The sequence below is a fragment of the Rousettus aegyptiacus genome, unplaced genomic scaffold (assembly GCF_014176215.1).
Source record: "Rousettus aegyptiacus isolate mRouAeg1 unplaced genomic scaffold, mRouAeg1.p scaffold_m13_p_12, whole genome shotgun sequence".
In the NCBI taxonomy this organism is placed as follows: domain Eukaryota; kingdom Metazoa; phylum Chordata; class Mammalia; order Chiroptera; family Pteropodidae; genus Rousettus; species Rousettus aegyptiacus.
In genome coordinates this window covers 81936455-81963947 of record NW_023416287.1, presented here as the reverse complement: position 1 = coordinate 81963947, position 27493 = coordinate 81936455, and the positions used below count along the sequence as shown (strand labels likewise).

The 27493-nt window shown below is 33.4% G+C and overlaps 1 protein-coding gene across 5 annotated transcripts in view; it reads right to left on the bottom strand.

The window, feature by feature from the left end:
* WDR7 (WD repeat domain 7) overlaps window positions 1-27493 on the bottom strand; it is a 274160-nt gene that overhangs the window by 110847 nt on the left and 135820 nt on the right. For all 5 annotated transcript variants that reach the window (XM_016129135.2, XM_016129138.2, XM_016129137.2 and 2 more), the window contains one exon: window positions 3086-3307. In XM_016129135.2, the coding sequence (XP_015984621.2) occupies window positions 3086-3307 (222 nt within the window). The remainder of the gene's footprint in view (window positions 1-3085; window positions 3308-27493) is intronic.

Genomic DNA, 27493 nt, shown 5'->3' with positions numbered 1-27493 from the left:
AAAATAAGGATAATAATTATCTCATTCAATAGGATACCTTGAAGACTAAATATTTAACAGTACTAATGCATTCTAAATGGCACATAAAGAAATAACATGACAATATACATGGCAACTTCTAGCAGGTTAACATTATATAGAACTGGTTAATATTATACATAACTGATTGAAACGAGCCTAAGTAAGACAGAGAACATTTAGATCTGTTTGCAATCAGGAGAGCAAGATTTAATCTGATAACTGTACATTTACTGAAAACATCTCAATTCAAATAAGAAAGGTCTTCCAAATCTCTATAGTAGGCAAATTTACCAAGAAATCTAAGACCTTTGATGAAAGGGTAATGCAATGGAAGTTCAAAGCAAATCCATCATTACCTTTATAATGTTTTATAATTATTAAAATAAAACATGGCAGCCATAATAAATGAGGAAAATATCAAGGACATTTTACACATTTTAAACTAATAGGTACTAACTATATCGTTCATTTTTATACACTATTTCTTGCTTGCTAGAAAACTTTCAGAACCTGTCTTTTGGTTCAATGAAATAATCATAAATATGATTTGCTAAGAAGCATTAACTTTTGCCCTTTGCACATCTAGTCTTTTATGCGAAATACTCAAAAGGGCAAACTTGGTTCTAAAACACTTAAATATTTAAAATGTTTGGGTATATTATATTTACTTTGCTTGGGAAAGCTAAGGAGGTCCCATGCAAAAGCCCCCCTCCCCATAGCACGGCTTGGCCCAGGGTTTCTCTCATGTCAGAAATAGGCTTTAGGACCCCTTTACATGTGGTTTAGCTCCCTGTCTTTTAACAAACTAAAAAAGCAGTCCTAAGACCCTTTGTTTCTTTTATCAATTCCCGAGGCTTCTTTGAAAAATCTCTATTTCTAGTCTGCCATAGCTTTTTAAATCCCTCTTTTTTCTTAACCCATTTTTCTTTTTCTAGGTAATGGTAGTGAGAATTTGCAGATGAAATTATTACAGTTAAAAGAAAAGACATACAGAAGCCAATGTGTGAATATCAGAATTTTATGTAAAGATCAATTGTGGTTAGAAAAGGGATGATAATAGTACTGGTCTAGGTAACTAAGATAATGTGGTGCAAGCTAATCTGCCTAGCAACCAGCCAATGGCTTGGGTGGAACAGTCAGCAATTCATTACTTTATCTATATTTATAGATAAATACTTATACTGAGCTATGGGAAAATTCCAGAGAAACAGCATTTATGTTTACTTTCCTTGCAGAATAATACAAAAGAACACTGTTCAGAAATTATACAAAACACATTGGACTAAATTAGTGGTCTTCAAAATAAGTGACCTCCTTCAAATGGAAGCATCTTCTCAAGGAATAGTTTAAAAAGGATGAATAGTTTTAAATGCACGGTCAGTTTAAAGAAATTAATTTCTGGATGGTAAATATGGAAGTAACCACCTTCCCTAAAACTGTGAGGGTAGAAATTATCTCTTTTCAAGGAAAATCATCAAAGATGTAAGGTTCCTGACTTTTAAAAGAAAATTTGTCATATATTTTTAAAAAAATGAATGATAACAGATATCAAATAGTTATGGTAAATATTCTATGGAACATATTAAAAAGGACAATAGTTTAATTTTAAATGTTAATATTCAAACTATCCTCAAAGGCATGGGTTTTCAGGTCACAAGCAGCTTGAGTTCAAACTGAAGTTTTACCACTTTTTGGCTGAGTCAATTTGAAGAAATTTTATTTTCTATTTTGAAGATCATATGAGGGGATACAAAAGAAAGTGCTTTTTAAATTATAAAGTGAGAGCACAGGGTCCCCATTAAGCCCTTTTCATCTGAAAAGTCACAGTTCGACATAATGGTCAAAAACATGAGCCCAGTAGACTGTGCTGAGACTTTCCTAGAGGTAATGTCTTGGCCAGGTTAACTGAACCCTCTGTGCCCCACTGGCCTTACGTATAAAATGGAGATAACTGAGATACCCAAGTTATAGGGCTATTATGAGGAGTAAGTAAGTTAATGCACATAAAGAACTTAAAATGGTGCTCAAAAAATTAGTTGCCTTATTATTGCTGGTGGTGGTATTGTTAATACTACTCTCTGATTCTCAAAGTAAAATAGAGATCGAGAGATTACCCATGTGAATGAATATTGCTGCATTAAGAGCCAACACAAAGGGCAGCTAAGTCTATAATAGGACTTTAACAATAAAAGCCACTAACAGAGCTCCTTGGTTTTACAGCAAAAGTATGTGACAATGATCCAGTGAAGTTCTCTGCTGTAAGAGAACTACCAAAGTAACACGTATGTTCTTCCTTTGCTTAAAAGCCAAAAACCTAAAAGAACATATTGCCATTTGTTCTCCAAAGAATACCATGTGATGTGTTCACCACGGGATTATATTTGGTCCTTAAGATGACACAATGTTAGAAGTAATTTTGCAATATGGCAGAACATTCTGACCTTACGTAAAGGAGTTCTGACACAGAAGTACCAAAAGACATCTTCATAAAATATCCTTACCTATTATTAACATACCAACCACAGAACCGAAGCAATGTGACACGAGATCTTTGAGTGTTAATTGTAATTTTTTCGTCATTTTAAAACTGTTATTGGAACATTTTTTAAATTAGAGGTAATTCATAATTCCTCATTCACACTCTTTAAAATACATATATTTTAAAGAAAAAATTAGTGTTCCACCTCTACCCCTGACTTTTCGAATGACGTTCAGGATAAGCTGCATAATTTTTCAGGAATTATTTTATGTTAAAAGTGTTAACTTGAAGCCAGTTTTCATAAATTTTGGCTAAAGCATTGACCAAAATGTAAAAACACAAAGCTCAAAAAATTAGTTTAAGAAAAGCATTTAAAACACCATGTTTTAACTTTTAAAAAGAAGTTCTGGTAACTATAACATAGCTATAGATTAATATATCAAACAGATGATACTGTTTTCTAGCTTCATTTAAGCATTGTATTTGAGTTAAAACTCAGGATATGTTCAATAGTCTTAGATTTTTGTTAACAAATAATATGTATTGAGAAGCAATAGGTCAACATTAAGAATTTTTAAAACTTACAAGTATGTCTGGCCAGTGAGTAGTTGGATCCGCCACTAGTCAAACCAAATCCCTCAGGAATTTGACTAGAGCTTCGAGGTCTGGTCAACAGTTTAGGAGGTTCGATTTCAGCACCAAATTCAGCTCCTATTACTCCTAGTAAAACAATAGCAGTAGCTTGTTTCCGTCTTTCCTCATAAGATGTGGAAATTTTTTTCATTTGTGGGATACTTGCTAAGCAACCTGAAAACCAAAAACATAAGAATATAAATTAAAAGAATATCAATACAAAAAAGACTTGTGATTATAAAAACATTCAAGATTGCTCATTCAGGAAAGAATAGGCTTTTCAACGCATGTCACTGGGACTACTGGTTACCCACATGCAAAGGAATGAATCTGGACTTCTACCTCTGACCATGCAAAAAATTAACTCAAAGTGGATCGCAGCCCTAAATATGAGCTAAAACTAAAGAACTTGCATGAGAAAATATAGATGCATATTTCCATGATCATCAGGCAATATTTCTTAAATATGATACCAAAAGAACAAGTTAAAAATATTTTCAAGTGGACGTCATCAATACTAAAAACTTTTGTACTTCAAATGATAGTGATTAAGAAAGTAAAGATAATATATAGACTGAGAGAAAATACTGTCAATCATACAACACTAAGGGATTGTGTCCAGATTATATCTCTTACAACTCAATAAGAAAAAAGAAAACCCAACTTTTAAAATGGGCAAACAATTTGAAAAGATATTTCTTCAAAGATATATAAATGGCCAATATGCACATTAAAAGATGTTCAATATCACTGGCCATTAGGAAAATGTAAATCAAAACCACAATGAGATACTACTTTATATCCACTGGAATAGCTGTAATTAAAAAACAGACCATAAATAACATGTGTTGTCAAAATAATATAGAAATTGAAACCCTCATGTATTGCTGCTGGGAATGTAAAATGGTATAACTACTTTGGAAAACAGATCGACAGTTCTTCAAAAGTTAAACATAGAATTGCATATGGCCTAGCAATTCTACTCCTATGTCTCTACCCAAGAGAAATGCAAACGAATGTCCACTCAAGGACTTGTACATGCATATTCACACCAGCATTGTTCATAATAGCCAAGAAGTGAAACAACTCAAATGTCCATCAACTGATGAATGGATAAACACAATGTGGTATATCCATTAATAAAATACTATTAAGCAGTTAAAAAAAATGAAGTGCTGATACATACTGCAGTGTGGATAACCTTGAAGACATTATGCTAAGAGAAAGGTTCTCACAAAGGGCCATGTGGTGTATGACTCCATTTACACAGGATGTCCAGAACAGGCAAATCTATATAGACAGAAAGTAGACTAGCGATTGCCTAGCTGAGACGGAGGTTAAATGATTAATGATGGCTAATGAGTTATTAGATTTCTGAGGTAATGAAATATTCTAAAACCAGAATATGGCTATATCTGCACAACTCTAACAATACTAAGAATCACTAAATTCTACATTTTGAAAGGATAGATTTTATGAAATATAAATTATATCTCAATAAATCTCTTTTTACAAAAGAATTGCTCATTAGCTCATTTAGTATTTTGCTCATTAATTTAATGAATATTTTTTGAGCATCTACTTTGGGCCAGAGAGTTGCAAACATAAAAATAAATGGTCCGGGTTCTCAAGAAACTCACTAATGCATGAAAAAAGCCTGTTCACAAAAGGAAAAATGCTGAATTTAAGACTCAAAGGATAAGTAGGACTTTGCCAGACAGTAAGAGGCATGGGCAATAAGAGAAGGCAAAGGATGAGAATTTCGTCTGGGTGAACCAGAATGTAGAAGTGCAACCGGGCATTTGAAAAAGTACTTTTAACCTGGACGAAGCTCACCCTAACTTCCTATTCAAAAGGGAAAACAACATGTACCAAAAACGTGATGGAAAACAATTTTAAATCTTCCTTAAAGTATCAATAAATAGGTAATTAGAGGAATTACATTCCTAACATATAACTCTAAAGTTTTTTTTGCCAATCTTTCTCTCAGTCAAGTATACACCTCATCCATGCTCCCCAAATTCTAAGACTTAGTCCTTTGCTCAGTCCTACCCCCTTTCTAGTTCTACTTCTTTCTATAAATGGCCTACCTTTTCTTTTTTGTTTGATATTTATTATGTGATATTACAAGCATCCAAAGAATATCCTGATATTCGTATACACAACCAACTTTATATAATTTTAATGTTTTTCCATAGGTGATGAATTTCAGAAATTTTAAAAATTAACTAACGTAAATATAAATGCAGTCTACTATGGATTGTGTCTTGACCTTACTACCCTTCTTCATGTTCCAGAGATCACCATGATCCTGATCTTATCAAATGTTTTTTTTATCTAAACTCTAGATGGATGGAAGGACGGACAGACGGATGGATGGAAGGATGAATGGATGAATGGACAGATGGATGGATGGATGAATGGATGTTGATTGATAGATAAACAGACCAATACACAGACTCTGAACTAAATTTGCTAATAGAGTTTTTTACATTTATGTCCATAGATGAGATTGGACTATAATTTTTCATATGCTATTCTTGCTGGGTCTTAGTAGCAATATAATAAAAGCCTCAAAAATTGAGTTAATAACTTTCTCTCCCCAGTTTTTTGAAAAGTTAAAGGATTCTTAACGTTTGATGAAACTTTCCTCTACAATTATCAGGGCCTGTGTCTCAGGACACTCTCTCCCTGGAGTCCAGAGGGCAGGGGATGAAGGTGTGGGGGAGCAGCAGGGTGGAGGGAACAAATATTTTTTTAATTATGAATTCAGTTTTTGTAATAGTTACTTATTTAGTCTGATTTTCCAGTTCTGGAGTCACTTCTGACAGCTTATAGTTTTAAAACGATTATATATTTCATTTAAGTTTTTAAATTTATATTGATGTGAAGTTATTTACAATATTCTCTATGATTAAAAAAACCTCAATTCTATCAGTTGCTACAAAGAGATTATAATCCCTTTATCTGTGCCTTTTCTAATATTATTTTCCATGCTTTTCTTGACCACTTTTACTAGAAATATATATTTTTTTCAGATTTTGTCTAAAGAAACTTTGGTTTTGATCTTATTGTGGTATTGCTATTTCACTAATTTCTGATGTTATTTTTACTGTTTCTTCTTCCCATTTCTTTAGGTTTTCTATTTTTTCTTTCTCTTTGTTTTGTTTTTAGGTTGAACATAACTCACTTTCATTGTTTTCGGTTACAGTTAACACTGTCAGTCGCATAGTTAATACCCATTTTCTTCCTCTCCTTTAATACCACCACCTTGATTTTAACTGAGTAGCAATGTACTCATATCCATTCAATGTCCTTCCAGGAACTGAGGAAGCCATAGCCTATCTCCTGGCTTTAGGCTTTACTCATGATATATTTTAAGTCCTCTCTGCTCATAAGAGCCAAAAGCCTGCTTTTGGAAAGCAGCTAATGGTTTCAGCCCAGATCATTGCATTTCTATTCCATTACCTGTCCACTGAGATATCCATCTTTCCTGAGCCTGGTTATGTCTCTTTGGTTTTCTATTTGTACATTTTATCCATCATAGCTATATATTTGGTACAGAGGGATTTAAAAAGTGAACTTCTGGAGCCATCTTGATTGAAGGTCAGCTTTCTGCCCTAATATTAATCCATCCAGCTTTTCTGGCCTCTTTCAGTACACTGCTCTACACATTAATTAAATCAATACAAAAAAAGGGTCCCCAGAGCTCAGTATGCCAACCAAGAAATTAGCAGCAGGGGGCTGTGAATACTTTTAGATGTTTTGCTTTATTTTGTCTCCTGTTCTTCTGCCTTGTCGTTCTATACCGTTGGAGGTGAGGGTAGGGGAATGACAACAGGGGAGGCTGCATGGGTACCAATACATGAGAGGCCTTTGTATGGCAAGCCGGGGACTTTAACCTTTGGTTAATGGAAAGCCATTGAACAATTGTGTGTGAGGTGATGACATCAGATTCATTCATTGTTAGAAAGATCACGACGGTAGCAGTCTGGAAGACAGACTGTAAAGGAAAACAAGACTGGTGTCAAGCAGAACCAAAAGGTAACTCATGCAATGATCAAGTGGAAAATAGTGCCAGTGATGGTAGAGGGCATTCGCTCCGTTAGTCATTCAGCATATCGAAGCTGAACATCTAGTGTGCACATGGCATTATGCTAATATAAATTAATGAATTAATATGAATTAATCGGAATGAGAAAGGCAAGGTCCTGTCTTTACTGAACTTAAAGGCTACTAAACAGGAATTGGAATTGTAAAGGTTACAAAATCAGTGAGAATTTTATGGACTGAGAGAACAGTGTATTTAGAAGTAAGAAACCAAAGCATGAAAGAATTTGTTGATTTCTATTTCAAGGATAGGTAACTGGGCTGGAACTCTATGAGTCAAGAAGATAACGACAGAAAATGAGGTAAGGGGCAAGAAAGGGCCAGGTCGTATATGGCTCTAATGGTCATATTTACCATTTACAATTTGTCTCCTTTGAACATGGGAAGATACTCAAGATAGTGTTTAAGTCACAGAGTAGATTTAGGGTTTTAAAAAATCACTCTGAGATGTATGAAGAATGCTGGAATTGAAGTGATCAATTAAGAGGGTGTTGTACAAATCAAAGTGAAAGATCAAGGTGTTGGAATGGTAAACGGGAGATGCAGAGAAGTGAACAGCTTCGAGATCCACAGTGAGGTCTGGGTAGTTGATGGCAACACTATAGAAAGATTTCAGGTGTCCTGCCCTTAATTCTTTTAAAAATCCTAATGGACTACAACAAAAGTAAAACAAAACCATTGTCAGAGAGGTATGGCCTTTTCAAAGGCAGAATTAAAAAACCCATAGAGCTCAGAGTTTTTTAGAATACACTTTATATTCCATTTATTTAGCTGCGCTGAACTGCAGAGTAGAATGTAGGCAGGAAGACCTAGTCGAGTCTAAGGAAAGGAACTGGTAGGATACTGTAAAGAGTTTAAAAGTTGGAAAGGAATAATTAAGTAAAACAGTGGCATAAAGTACTTAAGGAAAACGGAGGTTGGTTATCTAGAAAACTACGGTGGTAAAATCAAAGAATTTACTGTTTATTTGGATTTCAAGAAAAGTTTGGTGCAACTGAATACAAAAAAAGATTTGCTGCTGTTGCAACTATAGTTTCTTAGGTTCTGCATGTCACACTTGTTAGTTCTGGGAATTTGCCATTAGTTTTTAAACAGTGTATAGAAAGATAAAATCTAAAATGAGTCCACAGAGAACACATTCATCTTTAACAATATTCTACTTTCTTCATATAAAATGTTATTACCCATTTTGCTAATTTAATTTTTGTATAGTATATTTCAAATTACATGCAGACAATGACACCCTTTTAATGTTAGAAAATTATAACTTCCAGGGTCAGGATAAGTCATATTTTTATAACTTAAAATTTCTTATAAATAGCCTCAAAATGTTTGAAAACATTTAGGTAACATAAGAAATATCTTCTAATTTGATACCATACATAGTATACATTTCTATCTCTTCACGGATTTTTTTCCTAGTTTTTTAAAGACAAAGAAGAAATGTTAGTAAAAAGTATTACTGTGTATATGTGATTATAGATTCAAAATATGACACTGATTTGTGATAGTTTATAGTAACTGAAGGGGGAAAAAAGCCCTGAAAGCTTAACCATACCAAGAAAAAAAAAATCAATAATCACTGCCTGTGTATTTAGAAGGATGAAAATGGACCCTAATTTTGGGCAAAGTGATATTTAACAATTTGATAGTCTATATCTCAGTACATGCATTTAAATCCAACTTTATTTACATACAAGAAGAGACACAAGGGATAAGAGCTCTGTGCAACTGCATCTAGATTCCCCTAGTATTTATTTTACTCTTTACATAGTATTCCTGAACAGGAAGAGAGCCAGGCTCCCCTCCCCCCACGCCTCAACAAGAGCATGCTCCATAACAATAGTTCAAAGGAAAGCTCTATTCTGCACTTGCACTGATTGTTCTGTCAGCTGACCTCTGCAGAAGGGAATTGCTAACCGCTGCCTTGCTCCTTAGCTGACAAATGAATGATCGCAGCTCCATCTATTTTCACTATGGCTGCCTCTAGCCCAGGTGCTCAGACAGAGAGCCCGGTGTGACATCTTAGATCAAGATGAATTGGCACAAACTCCTGATCCAAGATTGTTTTATACCATTTAATTTAGTTTCTTCCCCTGCTTGGATGAGCACAGCTCTGGTTATGGATTTCTATTCTAATGTACTGAAGCAGGCCCTGAAAGAAGCCAATGAAGCAGCTGCCAGAGCAAGGGACTGCAGGGATACTGATCAATAGGCAAGGCATTGACCCCAGCCGCTCAGCCTCTGCAACGGCCGCTGCTTGAAGGGGGAGGGGGCGCAGAGGCACACATGGGCTGCTTCCAGTAGGAAATTAAACAACAGGGGCATGCGAGAGCTCCGCCCCTGCCCTGGTCCCCCACCTTCTCTGGGTTCTTTGTGTTTAATTACCTCAATCTTGTCCTAACTCCCACTCCTCGGGAAAGAATTAAGACTTTAGGGAAGTTTTAATAATGTACTCGGAGACAGTTATTTGTAAATTGTATCCTTAAGCTAATAAAAAAAAAATCATAACAGGTGCCCTCTGCTAAGTGGTCAAAATGTGAAATCTTAATTAGCTGTCAAGTACATCGCTTGGTGTAATTTAAAGTTTGTCATGTGCGTAGGCTCAAAAAAACAGTCCGACTGGCTAGGAACTCTACTGACGCTGAAATTCTGTGGTATGTAATTTTGATCAGTACTCAGATTTGAATAGATGATAGCTCTTTGTTAAAGAGATAAGTAGGAGCAAGAACAGGTCCTCTTAAGAGACACAGACTGATTAGTGAACATGTAAGGTACAGATGCCCATTCCGACTGGTGTTCTAACAATAACAGCAATTTCCGATTCTTTGATTTTTCAGATTTGGAACTATTTTAAATTATTGACCTTGCCTGTGTTTTCTCTTAAATAACACAAGAAATATGCAATTAGCTGTAATGTTTTCTTAGAAGTAAACTGACAACCAAATGGGAAATCTTGAGATATTAAAAATAAAACAATTCTGTAAAAGTAGACCTTTCTACGGTTTCATTTGTCTCATGAAAATTTGGTATTTTTTCACAGAGACATGCCTCCATTTAATCATGCTAAAGGGTGACATGGAGATCCATTTTCTTGACAGGACGGTTGATCACCCTATCACAGTAAGAAAATTAATACCTTCAACTAGCCCTATGTGGAAAACAGAAGCTACACGCAATGGTAAAAGACATAAATGTTCTACATTTTAAGTTGCAAACAAAATACTTGTTCTGAAAATATGTTTACTCATTGTTGGTTTACTTTAAACAAAACATGAGCCTTTGATTTTATTAAAACAACCATTTAATTCATGCTGTGCTCCTCAAAAGTACATAATTGTCTTTAGATTTAGCATAATTGACTCTAGATTTACACAAACAGGAGTAAACACTTCACTTACAGCTTAACTAGAACACAGGTAAAATATTTGAGAAGTTTAAGCTATTTAGAAGGCTGTGAGATATTGATTACTTCATTTAAAAAGCAGTCAGAGAGTGCAACCAAGAGGTCAAGATAAATTTAACAGTTTGAAGCACTTTACTAAATAACTCTAAAGATCATGTTAATTGGCTTTGTGCAGTTCCAGGGTAAAATTAATTTTATCCTAGCCTACAATAAAAGGATTAAAAGACATATTAAGTTCTTCAGTTTTAACTGGAATAGGAATCAATGGCTTTGAATTAAGGCTAAAGGAAGTTTTATGAGAGATGGACTACCAGCAGATACTTTAAATGTGCTATTAACCATATGTTGGTGGAGGAGTTATTGTTTTAGGTATTAAAACCTTAGATAAGAAACTACCAATCTACTACTCAGAGAATATACTTTTAAGGACAGTGTTATCTGACCCTGAAAAATTATCGTTAAAAATTTGATTCTTTGTTTAGGATACAGTATCAGAATACTTTTTATATACATTTAAAATATTAGTAAAAATTAATGAAATGATGTGGTTAAATTCAATCTCATTCACGTCAAGATTATTACAATATTTAAAACATTTAAAGTCATATCAAAAACATATATTAAGGTTTTTAAATCAAAATATTACATTCAGATTGGTTTTAGCATACCAATTTTATGCCAGAAATTTCTGGCATATGATAGAATCTAAGTGACATTCACAATGATATAATTTCAGAAATTGATATAAAGTTCAATATACCCTAAAACATAATTTTGGACATTCAGAAATGTATTCTTGGATTTTTATTTATTCAAAATAAATACAAATAAAATTTTAAATGTTTTTCTTTGTTCTTTCATTGTTTAATAATGTTTGGAATGATATGGATAGGAAAATAAATTGCTTTTACTGTACAATGACTAACAGAACAAAAAATACAATATGTATTAATAATGTATCTTATAGATTAATAAATAACTGCAACTTTCTAAGACTTTATATGAATGATTGGAAAAAGTTGCGAAAACCTAATGACCATTAGGTGGAAATTATTTGAAATAATAATTTGGATTAAGCTAGAAAATAGTTGCTATTGTGGTTCTTTACAACTTTAGATGCAATAAAGTGTATTTGCTAATATTAGGTTTCGATTAATTAAGAACAAAAGTGAACTTTGTTAATATTAGCAATCAGGAGGACAAGAGAACTTTCGGAATTACGGCATATGATTTACTATTTACAATGTCCACGTATAGTTAGAACAGACTAAACATATATACCATTCAAAGTTCTACAAATGTAAGTCAATAAAGCTACAAAAGATTTCCTTCTATTTTCAGACCAGTAAAATATTCTCCCAAATTTACATTTTTATCTATTTTGCTTTGCTCAGCTCCAAAGACATTTTAAATGTTATATGGCATTATCAGCAGATAATTACTGTGAAAAACATGTATGATTGTATATCAAGTAACGACAAATTTAAAGTAGTACACAACAGTGAAAGATGTCAATGAAAATGTATTTAAATTTATTTCTGAACATAAACAGAAGTATCTAAAAGATCTTCAAAAGTGAGTTGAGTTCTAATTGTTGTTTTAGATGTACTTTAATCAAAATAACTTCAATTTCCTCCTGACTGCTATCTCAATTGATGTCTCTGGTTGCCTAATGGAATATTAATAATTTATTTTTAAGATATGCCTCTTTAATAATCATTATAGGGTACTAATCAAATATGTTAACTTAAATATGCATTTGCATTCACATATTAGGTATACCTAGTTATTGCATGCAATAATATTCTTAGGATACTAAGACGTTAAACCTCAGTGAGTTAGAACTATATTTTTAAGATTTTTGAATGTGTTATCTATGTTTCTAAATCATAATGAAAAAAATGTTAGCCCTCAGTGGAAGTTTCACAGTATAAATAAATAGTTTCCACATATGTTTGTCCTGAACATTTTCCATACCTACTTGCTACTCTTAGGGTTTCTTAAGATTAACCAACGTCACCGTAACAAAAAATAAATTTTAAAAAATGTTAAATTTTACCAGATATGTAATAGTAATCTTCCAAATAAGCTTTGTTAACATTTAAAAATAAGCAAAACTATTTTAATATTAATTCGTTTTTAAAACAGTTTGGTTTTAAAATGGTAGAGCATTCTACCAATTACATTTCAGTTACCCAACATATCCCAGTTCTTAATCAAATACTTCAAAGATGAATTAAATGGGACACAAAAAGGCACAGACGGTGACAATCCAATGTGAAAAAAAACACGAAGATTTCAATCTCCTTGGTGGTGGATCTGAATTTCATAAGCTCATGAGGAGAGTCTGTGGGTCTCTGCCATTGTAAACGAGATCATTAACTTCCTTCTCTTAAGTCAAGCGCCTTAAGAGAATATTACATGTTACTTTCACTGTTGGCACAACTTAGAGCACTGAAAATCCTGCAATCTTTACAACAGGTGGCCAATAAACTTTTAAGATATGGACAAAAATTAAAATTGCAGATGGTTATATGGCTGACATGTAAATTTCCACCTGTGCACCTCAAGTTAAAAAAATGAAACACGCAAGTTTCTGAATGTTCTTCTCAACCTCCTTTTGGGGGGGGGGGCGGGATAAACTGATTAAAAATGACAATCATGGGACATGTCAACATTTATTTCCAAACTTTCACATTAATACCAAAGTGTGTGTGTGTGTGTGTGTGTGTGTGTGTGCAGTTTCGAGATTCACTGTAACCAGCAGAGGCGTTTCCTCCATTACATTATTGCTTTGTAACACATCTGCCTGTGTTTTCCTCACATCTACTGGCAGCATATGGAAGTTGCTCCCTAAATCTCAGAGGTTTTTGCTATTTTTGTTGCTGCTGCATTATTCTCCCCTCACTTGGAAACAGAAGTAAACAAACATGCTATTAATTTGTATGTATGCTCGATAGCCCCCTGCTGGAACACAACAGGTTCTGCAAATGCATATATCTTTCTGCTGCTGCTGATTAAGCCATTTAAAAATAATGCCTCGTGCACATATATTATGGGTGTGTGCATTTGACAAAACACATCAAAACCATTTTCCACAAAATCAGATAAAAGCAAAATAAGTGAATACTCCAAAATGATTTTTTTTTCCCAAAGGAAATTTAATATTCTCACTATCTGGGGGGTATGTTGATTATTTTGATAATTAGAAACCTTAAACTTTGAAAGCAATTTGTATGTTTTTCAAGTATAATTGCTGTACAATTTCTTATTCTTTACATAAACAAGTTTTATATCTGTTTCCCCACAATCTTTATTATCATACTTTCTCCTTTTTTCTCCACCTTTATTCTTCACCAAAAGTCCATTTTTTCCCTTTTACTTTACTTTTAGTACAAACAATTTCAGTTTGGGAGAAAACTGAGATGTAAAAAAATTCCAAATATCTAAGACATCCATGTAATTGGAAATCTTGCAGTTGATAATTATTAAGAATAATGTTCAATTCTTGGTTCATTTTCCCTTCCAAGGGTGGATCTGAGATACTTGTCAAGTTTTAAAAACTACAAATTGTAACATTAAGAAAAGCATCCTTAGCTTTTTCAAGAGGAAAGAAATATTTAAGAATAGTGACTTGTAAAATCATATATACTGAATTTTCCTAATAATCCTTTCTTGTACAATTAATGTTCAGAAAAAGATAACTTCTGCAATGAGATTCACTTAAAATTCTGGAGTCAACATGACGTATTTCTTTAAAAGATCAAATAGAATGCATGAGAGTTCACCTTTGGTAGATGCTCGAAACCTTCTATGAAGATTTTATACCTATGCATTACAGCACAGTGAGAAATGAATGGTTATATCTGAAGCCATTTTTATTCACAAAATGACAAATCATTTATTGGATTCACTTGAAAGATATTTTCATGTACATAATTATCTCTATCAACTCTGTAACAAAACCGGATCAAAAGTGAAAACTGCCTTGTTCTATCTCTAAGTTAAAAAGTACATCTGTTCATTTATAAGAAGTACTTGTATTAATTTTCCTGAAATACTATGTATTGGTCATCATAAAACAATGACATAACTAAAAGTTAATTTTAAAAGGTTTGCAGTAAATTAAAACTTTGAGATATCTGGCTTTAATTTTTCTCAGTAGATTACTTCATAATGTTATTTTTTATTTTGAAAAATTATTACCTTATTCCATATTTTGACTTCTCTTCTGCTTTCTTTACTATCAGTGAGGTATTAAGTAGAAATAATGGAGCCTCATCAGGGGCAACAAAAAGGCTTGGGAATTAATAGCTAGGCATTTGAAGTGGTAGAAGATCTGGAAGAAGTTAAGGTGAGCAAGCCCAAAGCAAAGTTTTATATAAGGACTTTAATAACCCCGTCCACAATTAGCAGAAATACATAAGCTTATCTTTTTTTAAAAAATAAAATGCTATAAGTTATTAAAACTTTATAGAGGTTAACACACAGTACAGTTCCTAAGAACTGAAAAACCAAAGAAATTTAAAGAAAAATATTTTTAAATTTAAAGGAGAAATAAAATAAAAACGAAAGACGAAAAAATTTAGTAAAGATATTTAAAGGAGAAATAAAAAGGTCAAAGATAACTTCGACTTTTAATTTACTAACCACATTAATAGAAGATAAAGAAAGTAAAGCTTTGAAAAAGAAAACAGCAAATAAGTAAAAGTAAACTGAAGATTCACGTTAAAGGTCTAGAAGCCATTGACAAAATAAACTGTAGCCTCCAACTATTAAGGATATACTCATTATAAGTTGCGATCTATAGAAAAAGCAGTCCATCTAGAGCCCAACGAACACGCACGTGCGTAAACGACACAGCTGTTTCCCGAAAGGTTTCTCAGTAGCCTCAGAGAGGCTGAAGAAAAATAATGCTTGAATCGCTATTAAAGAGCTGCGCAAATTTTTCATTTCTGAGCTCTTTATATGTTTACGCTTTCATCAATTTTAAGCTACATGTAGAGAGAAATATAGATTTTAACATTATTTTACATTTCTTCATTTTATAATGAAGATAACAAGTCTCTCAAATTGACTCTAGTTGTTCTTTGGCAAATGTTTTCTTCACAAACGTTTTATTCTGTGTGTGTGATTTATTTTACTACGTACTTTCTCAAATAAACATGTATGGATTTTAACATTTACTAATATTCTCTCTCATGTAACTATTTTATATGATTGCCTATTAATTAGTTAATTCCATTGATAATTTAGAACTGAGTTGCCTATCTTGCAAGTCTCAAATTAAAATAGGTTGCAGGCCTTGAATTGTTGCACAGTCTTTCAAACGCTTAACCAAAAAAAAAAAAAAAAAAAAAAAAAACTAAGCACATGCGCCTAGAGATCCTGAGTATCTAAGTCACTGATTTGCTTCAAGTATAGATTTGTAAAACCTACAGCTCTTGAAATGAACACTAAGAGAAAAATTTAATGTTTTAACCTGAATATGTATGTAATGACATACTCAGGTTTGTAACATGTCATGCTATTTTTTATGACTATTTTTTTAAAATTATTTCTGCTACATCACACATAATCATTTTTTCAGAATTCTGCCTGATTAGGTTAGTCAGGAGTTGTAAAGAGATAACTTTCTAATCTTCTCTTAATTCATTGTTTATTAAGACAGATACTTCTCTATGTAAAAATCTAGAAAATACATGTATACGTATTGATGTTGGATACATACATCATTCATGATGGCTCTTACATTTAACTGCTCTGAGATTTTGACAAGGGAAAAAAGGAACATAAAATCAAGAGAAGATAATATTTACCGAGAATTAATACTGCCACTGCCACAAGTCAGTATCACAGATTACCATATAAGGGTTCAACAGAGGCAGACGAAGACAATCTAAAGCAAGAATTTAATATGTACTTACAATTTTTCTCAAATAAAACTTATTAGCAAAAGAAAATAATTGAAAAATTTCTGTCGTGTTTTATCCAAAGTTTCTGATTTCTACAAAATACGGAAATAAGCAGCAATAACTATTTATGGTAAAAAAATGATAATAACTCTCAAGATATATCAAAGGTAAAAGGTTCCCCATTCAAAAAACCATAACAACAGAAAAACCTTAAGTTTATCTTTTAAATAATCAAAAAAAATATTAGATCCATATAAATTCCATCTGCTTACAGAGGGTGCTTCACATATCTACTGTGTTTGTTATAATGACAATTATATGTGTGTGTGTGTGCGGACTAATAAAACATACTGAAAAAATACAAAGTACTGAGTATAAACATTAATACCATTTGAAGACCAAATATTTAATATATTAGTCAACAGGGTAATAAAATAAGCACGTCATCCACAGAAACATCAACAATCTCCACAGATGAAAATTTCTTTGAATACAATATATAGAGAAAAACAGTAGTTAAAAATATAACTTTTAGTTTAAGTTACCTCTACATGAGCCTCCCTGTAAGTTAATGGTTACTATAAGCTCACAGGCACAAATATTTTCCAAACTTGCATACTCAACTCCAAATATTGCGGATAAATTCATGATCATTTCCAAAGTTCACGTCGTAGTATCAGAGAATAGCTTAGAGTCACCATAAGGGTTAAGACAATCGTTTTCTACTGCATACTAGTGCTATTCTAAGCCGATAGTGTGTTTAAATCCACACCAATGAGATCAATACAGCACTGTTCTATTCAAGGTGAGACCAAATAAACCTGTCTGAAGCTTTGAGAAATAGGCTTTGCAGTATACTTTGAGTGCTAAATGCCTTTCAGTCCAGAGATCTGTCATTAAATAATCATTAGCCATCATTCACTCTTCCTAAAAAGCTTAACATCTAAACTTGTTCAGCATCCACTAAGCATTAGTATAGACTATCAAGTAAGTACTCATTAGCACTTAAGGATGTTTCAGCCACTCTGTTTAACCATATTTTGTCTTATCAAAAAAAAAAAAAACAACCCAAAATATTAACACATATTTACCACTCAATTAGAGGGCAATTTATATAAATGATTAGTAAAAAGGACATCAACGTAATGATCAGTCTCTTTTGGACAACATGGCATAACTCACAGAATTAAAATCAACTCTTTCCCATCTGATCTATCCACGTAAAACCTGATGCCTTTCCTACTATTCAGCATCATATATAATTCAGCATCACATATAAGCCAAATAAAATTAAGTTATTCACAATAGAGTATTCATCAGGAAGTAATCTTGGCTTTGATCCTGTATTTTAAAATAATGCTTCTTTTATCAATGCTATTCATCTCTCATTTTCAACATATGATCATCTCAACTGCTGAATATCAACTATAATGCACCTTGCATTATATTAGATGTCATGAGGTAGAGAGAAAATTAAGACATATTTATCTTCTTTTTATTTCCTGAAAGATGAAGTAAATAATATAGAACGATCTGTATTTAGTACCGTTAATGGACCATATGCATAAATTTGATGGTCGAGGTAATTTTCTCCATGCTTTAAGAAGTTAATTCTTGTATGCTATTATACTGATCTTCTCAATTTTGAGCTAATATTAATGAAAATGTCATTTCTGAAAGACATTCGTTATTCCTTTTTAAAAGTTCAAATAAAAATATATGGCCAGATACTTATGATCTCATCTACAGTTTCAAAACTTATTACTTTCAATTTCAATATAGATTTCAACCTGAGTCATGATATTATAGAAACATTTTATTTAACTGGATGACATCTGATATTTTCTCGGGAGTATTTAGATAATGAAATACAAAGTAAAAGTATTCTTTTAGCTATCAGGTACTTTAAAATGCCAAATATGGTATACATATAAACTGTAATAGAAACTTTTTAGTATTCTAATTATCACCCAATTTGATCTATGACTTTTCCATTTTTCTACCAAAATCCCAACATAAAGATTCAAAGCTAAGATATGAATAAGGGCAATACTACTTGGATATGTTGGCAAATGTAATATCATAATACTATATTTTAATTTATAAAGTGTTTTGAGGCCCAGAAATTAAAGGGGGTATTATAAAACCAATTCTCATCACACATGATTTTTAATGGTCAAATTCTCCCATAGATGCCACCTTCAGATACACTGTCAATATACAATGGAATACAAAATGGCCATGTCCTTTTTCACTTGTTAAGGGACATCAACAGCTACACTGAATAATCAAATAATTAATTAACTGAAAGCAAAGTAACAGTCTAGTCATTATAAAAAGGAGAAACTTCTTTGAAAAAAATGCAAGAAAAGAGTAAAACTAAAACTCATCTACTTACGTAAGAGTATATAATCTGTAGATAAGAGAAAGGAGGCAAATCCAAAGTTTGTGTGAATACTCTGAGTATAAACGTCACACTTTCCTAAAAGAGCCTTGAATCTCAAAAAAATTGAAAATAGTTTTACAATAAAATATAGTTTTGCAATTTTAATAATTTGCCAGAAAATTTAATATTTTTTCAAAAATGTATAATATACAAAATTTGTACCACTGAACTAGACTTTGACCTCGTCCTCCTTGAAACAGGTAAACTCTTTCAGAGCCTCAAATAAATTCTCATTTTTTAAATCTATAAAACAGTGCTGGCAAAGTCAGCAAAGCCTGATGACAAAAGCCTTTCATCCCTTTCAGAATCTGCACCAAGAATCTCTAACTGCTGATCTTATACTGTCTGTGAAATCAATGTTTATACCATCTTTCCTAAATTTTAAGTAATGTTTTGCATTTTTATCATTATAATTGTTTAACTGCTTTAAAATAAAATTGATTTTTTATCTCTACAATTAATTTTAGTCTTTCTTTAAAGGTAAAAACGATAAGGGATTTTACCTGCTCTACCAAACAATACAATTGTTTTGTATATACTAAACTACGTTATGAAAAAGGAACAAAATGTTGTTTTCGAATAATTCACGCCTTTAAAGATATGTTAGATTAACTGTTAATACAAAAACACGATCAATAAAAGCAATTCATTCTTGCCTCTCAAATCTCACTGGGTATAGGTGAAACTTCAATAAAACTGGTACTCTTCTGGATTTTACATTTTGAAGCATGATTAGTATTTTATTGAAAAGTATATAGGAGTAACACAGTATTTTAAATTACAGTCATTTTGAAACTAAGTTGCAACTTATCCCGATTCTTTATGAATAGAATGGTTCTTATTGGAAATCAATTGGGAGGCAGGTAAAATTAGACAGCCATGGTTACCAGAATATCAATAAGAGATAGCAATATCCAATTCTAAGTCTTACACTAAAATAAAAATAAAAGATACTAAAATAAAACACATTTTCCCAGGCAAATGTTTATGATACACAATATATTTTCAATGCCATTACATATAATCTAAAACACACAATAATGAAAAACATTTTCATTATTATAATAATTTCCATCAAAATTATTATCAAAACTGGATTTTATTTTATATTTTTCACTCGAATGTCCTAAACACTTAAGGAATTACACTAAAATGTAAAGATACAATATAGGTAAATTTAAGCTTTATTACATTTAAAATATTTAATGAATATAGTTAATAAATCAATGAAAAAAATTTTCCAAAAAATGTAGCAAATCTATACTGAATCTAAGAGTTGACTGTATAAAATTAATATAGAAAAAAATAGAAGGGAGAGGTCATGACAAACAGATAAATGCAGACAGAATTAATCCCCCAAGCTAAACTTACAACACAGCCATTACTTATGAACTATCTTCAAAACACATTACATGGTAAACCTGCATTTTTAAATTATTAAATCAATATCAGACCAAAATCTTCACATTAAAAAATAGAGATTCAAAATATCTAAACATAATAGCTGAAAATAGTACAGTGCTTCCGAAAATTGTTTTAGTTTTACTGCTGAATTTTAAATTAATTGTTTATATATATTTATATGCAAATTATCTACTTTCTATACAACTGGATCTGCTTAGGCTTATGTGAAAAAAGGTTTAACTATGAAATTTTCTAAAATATACTAATATACATTAATAATCCATTTCATTTACTCCATAAGCATCAATTTTTAAAAAATGCATATATCTATAAGATACATTGAAGTATTTTTTGTGCAAACATATTGAAAAAATCCGACATGGTAATTGTTAGTGTAATATGATGGTTATATTACACTCGAGGCTATTAAGCTGAATTCTTGATCCTAATTAAGTGTTCAAAATGACTAGATTTAATTTTCATAAGGACACAAATCAATATTATGATGCTTATTTTAAAAATATTTTTCAAGACCCTTAAACCAAACCACTCTGCTCTTTCCTAAAGTGACAAATACAGAAAATCAGTAGGTTCTTGAAATATGCTACTAACAGTCCTGCTCAGAAATGAAAGGCCAATACCATATTAAAGAAAAAAAATGAAACCACACATAAGTAACAGAGTTATAGCAGGCCCACTGCACTGCAGAAGCTCAGTACTCAACTGCTCTGCTTCTGGAGGAGCTCCAGAGAGTTAACCCGGTGTGATAAAAGACTTGACAAAGCGATCCTGACTGTGCAGCAATGCTACGTTGTGGGCTAACACAAGAACAGGAGGCCCAATGGCTGTCTTTCACCACGCGCAATTTACACATGGCTTTATCAATAGCCTTAGTGCTGAATACAGAACACACTCTATTTGGCTTTCAGTCAATTAAGCTTTAAGCTGTCAGCAAACAAGACTTTTAAGTTAATTTTGAATCACCACGAATCAAGTTGAAGGTTGCGAAAGGGCGGCTCACATGCCGGCATGAAAAAAGGCAGTTTAATTGCCTCTGAATAGCTATTATATGCTGCAATTGGCCTATTGAATCTTAGATGATCTATTTATTTATCAAAGTGCTACCATCAAAGATTACTAAAAGAGTGAATAATATGAATTGTACATTCACTATTTTGCACAAGAAGTTGATATGTTTGCAAAGGTACAAAGGATTCATTCATATTTTTAAAGCATACTTTATTTTTTAGTGTAAAAATTTTGTGAGATGGAAAATTAGCAACACAAAGTAGTCATTATAAAAATATAGCAATTTCTTTTCTAGGACAATAAAGATATAATGTTTTAAAAAGATACATCCACTACCTTAAAATATTTTCAGGTATTATTTGACATAAAATTGACGATTTCGACTACAAATACACCTTTATAAGTGTTCACAACATAACTTCATCAAATTAAAAGAGGCAGAAAAAGGAATGTAAAATTGAATTAAGTCAGGAATTTAAAAACAACCTAATTTAGAATTCCTTAGGTTAACTGCATCCTTAATTGTGTGAAGGAAAAGAACACCAAACATGTCATTCTAATAAAGATTATTTTAACTAAGATTAAGGATTCCCCAAGAAAATGGCATAAGTGAATGATTATAACATAATAATATAAAAAGATTATTACATTCCTAATTATTTCATAACACCTATTTTTAAAAGACTCTGGCCGACCACAATCCTAATCAGTTTTTTCCTGAAATTATTTTTTTCAATTGCATGTACTCTGTTTATTATTACAGGGTTAGTCATGAGTGCTGGATGCCTATATTGATTTTTTTATTAGAAGAGAGCACTGAAGCATTAGGTTGAGGTGAAGGTGGGGGGGGTGTACTCGGATTTTATAAACAGATGTAAACATGCGTCAAATTTAGGGATGCTAAAACTGAACCATTTTGCTTTGGTTGGAATGAGCTATGCTTCTTTTCACATGTTAGTCCTTCAATACTAAATGTATCGAACCATGCACTCACAGTTAATTTACATAAGGAAATCATATGAAGATTAATGGTTATAAAGTATTAATGGTTTATATGAATTTGAACAGAGCACGGGTTAACTTTAGCATTCCCTCGGGGACAGTCACATATTCTTGGAAGCCTGGACCCATCGCTCTGCATTTCCAGTCAGCAGAGGCGATGGGCTTGGGAATCAGTGCTGACTACCAGCATTCCAGGAACCGCCACACGGCCAGGGGCTGCGAGTCAATGAAAAGAGTGTGGAAACCCTTCCTCCTTCCCTCTTCTCCCATCCATTATTATAAAAACGGGTTTTTGTTTTTGTTTTTGTTTTTTTGCTCTTATAATCACAAAATATCTTATCATTTACTGGTTACTCTTTATAAAAAATTGATGCGACTGAAACCGTAAATATAAAGACATTGAAGTAGAAAATGCCTATATACGTTCAAAGGGGAACAGGGGAAAGAAACGGATCACCAAGAGTCAGACTTCCCAGGATAAAACAAAGCAGAAACCATGTGAAGAAGGGATGTTCTTCTTCACCATTAAGGAACATTAACATCTTTGTGTTCCATGTTTCGAATGTTCACTGTGCATCTCCTACTATATTTGCACATTTTACATATTTATTTAGGACGCAAATGTTCCAAACACTTTCATGTCACTTATACAAATGTCCACTTGTCCAGCGTGCGGGAGGGGGACACCAGGGAACAAGACAGACAACAGTCTCCATCTCCCTGCCCCTTACATTCAGGAGAAGGCGAACACTCAAATGATGACAAATTACAAAATATAAGAGACCACCATAGGAAATAAGGCAGAAAACAATCAACTCTGGACAGAGGGATCCGAGATAAGGAAGCTGAGGCACAGTGCAGAGTAAGTGATGGAGCTGAACCCAGGCAGCGTTCTCAACTACTACCTCTAAAAACAACAAAAATCGGGTGTAATGCACCCTTTCTTCATAGACCTCAGCTCTCACCAGGAAAGCAAAGACACATTAACAAATAACTGAAACCCAAGGAAGAAAGCAGCGCTTGCTGTTAAGGAAGGGTGACAATAAGCAAGTCATGGATATTCAGAGGAGAGTGAACTCAGCTGGGAGAAGGGTGGGCCTTACCGAGGAGGTGCCATTCAAAGTAGGTCCCCCCAAACCCATCTGGATTTAACAAAAAGAAATACAGCCGCATCTAAAGAATGTGAGATACAGCTGTAGAGGTCTATTTCAACCGTCACCCCATTCTTGGCCCCTACTTCCCTCCCCCTCCCTCTTATTCCCTCTTCACTCTGCTCTGTTTTCTCCCATGGTACCTACCACCTTCTCACATGCTATAAAATATATTCATTTCTTTTGTTTACCTCCCGCCCCCCGCCGACAACCTCCTCTCCCTGACAGAATGTAAGCTGCACGAGGATAAGAATCGAGATTTCTGTCATTTTGCTCATGGATATTGCTCAAGGTTCTAAGACAATGCCTGGCACGTAGATGCTTAATAAATATTTGTTGGATTAATGAACAAAAGCACAAAAGCAGAAGAGCTTCGGTCACGCATAGGAAACAGGAACTAGTTTGCTTTGGCCCAGGATAGTGATCATGACAGCAGTAAGGAGAAGCTAAGCCCGGAATGTGAAGTCGTTTTAGAATACAGAAGTCCTGACAACCGGGCTACGGGGATTAAATAATATTCTAAAAGCAATGAAAAGCCAGTGAAAATGTTTGACTCATGGTGATTATTAGGAAGATCTGGCAACTGTACACTTAAGAAATCTGATATATCAGAGAAAGATACTGAAAGCTATAAACTAGGGTCCTGGCAGCGAGACGGAAAAGAAGAGATATGACATGGCGGTAAAAACTGTGTTGTGTCTCTGTGTTTCACAGGGCTAAGAGGCAAAGAGGTGATGAAGAGTCAAAGAGAATTTTCAGGGTTCAAACCTGGGTGAATGGTACCATTAGTAAAAATAAGTTCAGTGTAAATGTAACTGAATTTCAAGTATTTTAAAGACATCCAGGTGAAGTCTAGCAGGCAGCTGAAAATAAAAGGCTGGAGCTCGACAGAGGGATGAGATCTGGACAGAGAAAGCTGGAAAGGACCCTTGGTCAGGTGCAGAGTAAGGCTGTGAGGCTGGCTGAGCTTCCCACGGAGAACGAGAGGGCTGAGCAGAGGACTCCGGGAAAAACCGAATCACTATGGCAGTGTAGGAGACAGAAAAGGAGCCATGAAGAATGTAGGAGGGGAAGTCCCCTTCGGACAAACTTTACACAGACTTTCAAGTCACAACTGAAATGTCAGGTCTGTTAGCTGGCCCTCCTCTATGCTCCCACACTGCTTAGTGCAAAGCCTCACAGGAGCATTAGAAGGCTCTTCTGTGATTTGCCACTTTATATGTGTTTTATCCCTTATGTCCCCAGAGAGCATTCTAGGGTGCCTCAGAGTGCATACTCACTCACACACACACGTAAACGTATGCGCACGAGAGTGTCTCTCTCTCTCTCTCTCTCTCTTTCTCTTTCTCTCTCTCTCTCTCTCTCTGTCTGAGTGTGTATATAATATTTGAGGCTGCCAATACATACTTATGTATGTGTGTGTCTGAATGTGTGCATAAAGTTTCCTGCTGCCAATATGTTCCTGGCCCACTAAGAGTTCTATGCTCCGAGGGAAAATACTAAATCAAAAATCGCTATTTAGTGTTTTCCTCTCTCTCTAGTATAAAAGAACCAAGAAACCCAATATATTGCCTCAAAGAAAGGTAATTACTCTGGAATGTTTGGTAATGAACCAATAAAGAATTTTAGTATTATAGGGTCAATACTACCCACAGAATTGAAGTCTCATTCCTAAGGAGGTAATTGACGTATTCTAATAGGATCCTCACTGCCAGCTTAAGCTTACAAAGAGGTAATTAGAAAGAATAAAAGCAGACATCTCTCTCATATTACATAACTTTCTCCTTCTAGGTTATAAGAAGACTTATATGAGGGGGAAGGTGGCCATAAGCAAAAATTTTAGAATAGCTGTGGTCTCAGCCAATAATCTCTACTTCTCAAAAATGCACTGAGGGGAGAGTACAGGAAGGCTATAAAATGGCATTAAACTCCTGCTTCAAAGTAATGTTTGTTTGTTTGTTAAAGAAATTTTAGCAACAGCAGAAAGCTATTCAATATTTTGTTATATGTCATAGGTATCAATATAGAAAAGTCTTAGTAGTTGTAAGATGATAGCCTAGAAACATAAATCAACAATAATTCTTCTACTTAAGTAAAATGTGAATTCTTCTTATTTAAATCCAAAAAAGATTTTAGGAATTAAAGGCGCCTCACAAAAATGGAAGTTGATCTCTTCAGTAGAATATACACAAAGGACCATCTGTTATAAGTCAAAGTGTTTGGAGTATGTCAGGGCACACTAATTATTTCCACAGCGTCAGTCTTAGAAATTTTAGAAGATTGTTGGAAGTTGGGGGAGGTCTTGCTCATCACTCCAGTAGTTGCCTTTAAGAGACCCTCCCTACGCTCCCCTGGTTTCCCGGCCCACCCTTCACTCAGTGTTCCCCAAGAGCGCTAGAATGACTTCTCTGATGGATGAGTCTAGGATACGGAATTTGTCATAAGCAGCTCAGCCCCTTCCCCTCTCTCTGGTTTATGTTTACTTGCACTGAGCATTTGTTCTGCTCTGCTCTCAGAGTCTGAGTTTTACAGAAGCAGGTGCACGTAGGGGAAAGGCAGAGGCTTTCCAGCACAGCCTGTCATGAATAATTTGATTGTAAAATGTATTATGGGAGGACAAAAGGCCAAGACCACCAAGATACTCCTGGAAATGAAGGAAGATTTACCCTATTGAAGATAAAGATTAATTATAAAGCGACAGGAATTAAAACAGCATGGTTTTGGTGAAGGAATGGATAAATTCACAAATAGAATCAGAAGCCAGACACAGAATCCAGGTACATATATATACATATATCATGGAAAAAGGTTACCTTTTTGAATAAAAATGAAAATGGAACTCTACCTTATATACAAAAATCAGCTACAGGTAGATTAATAACTTACATTTCAGTAGCAGAAGTTTAAAACTTCTGGATGAAAGCATAGATGATCCTATAGGAAAGAATTACTAAATTCCTAAAAGCACTAGTCAAAAGGAAAGATGGATAAACTAAATTACACAAAAATTAAAAACTTTTCACCAAAGACACCTTATAGAAATAAAAATATAAGATACAGAGACAAAGTATTTGTCATAAATATAATTGACAAACTATTAGTATTCTAAACGTATAAAGACTTTCTACAATTAGAAAGACAAATGATCCAATAAAAAAAATGGGCAAAAGACTTGAACAGGCATTTCACAGAAGAGGAAACGCACATGCTCAACTCATTAGTAAGCAAGAAAATGCAAACCGGGGCACAATAATAGCATTTTCTAATCTAAACATCAACTATTGGAAAGGATGTAAATCAATAGAATCTGTCATATACTTTGGATAAGAATTTGACTCTATGTTATAAAGTTGATCATTTGCATATCTCAAAACACAGCAATTCCAGTCCTACATATATACTGAAGAGAAAATCACATGCATATGTACAGAAGATATGTATAAGAATGTTCAGAACAGCATTTTTTTGTAATGATAAAAATGAAATAAAAAATCCTAATAACCCAAATGTCCATTGACAGAAAAATGAATAAACAAATTAGGTTTTTTTCCAATTTATTATTAGTAAGTAATAAAAATGGCTGAACTACAGCTACACACAACATAAACTAATCTTTATAACACAAAGTATTACAAAAGTATTAGTAAAAAGCAAACACCAAATGGTTGTACATACTGTGATAGCTTTTTATAAAGTTTAAAACAAGTGAAACTAAGCGATACATTCTTTAGGCTCTCCTGTGTATGAGACAAAACAAATAAACAGAAAGCAAGGAACCAACAGACACAAAATTCAAGAGCAGTTACCTCTGAAGGGGAAGAAGATGGGAAAGGGGAAAAGGGAGGAATGCACATATAAATATAAATGTTAATATTCTCGTTCTTGGTTTAGATAAAG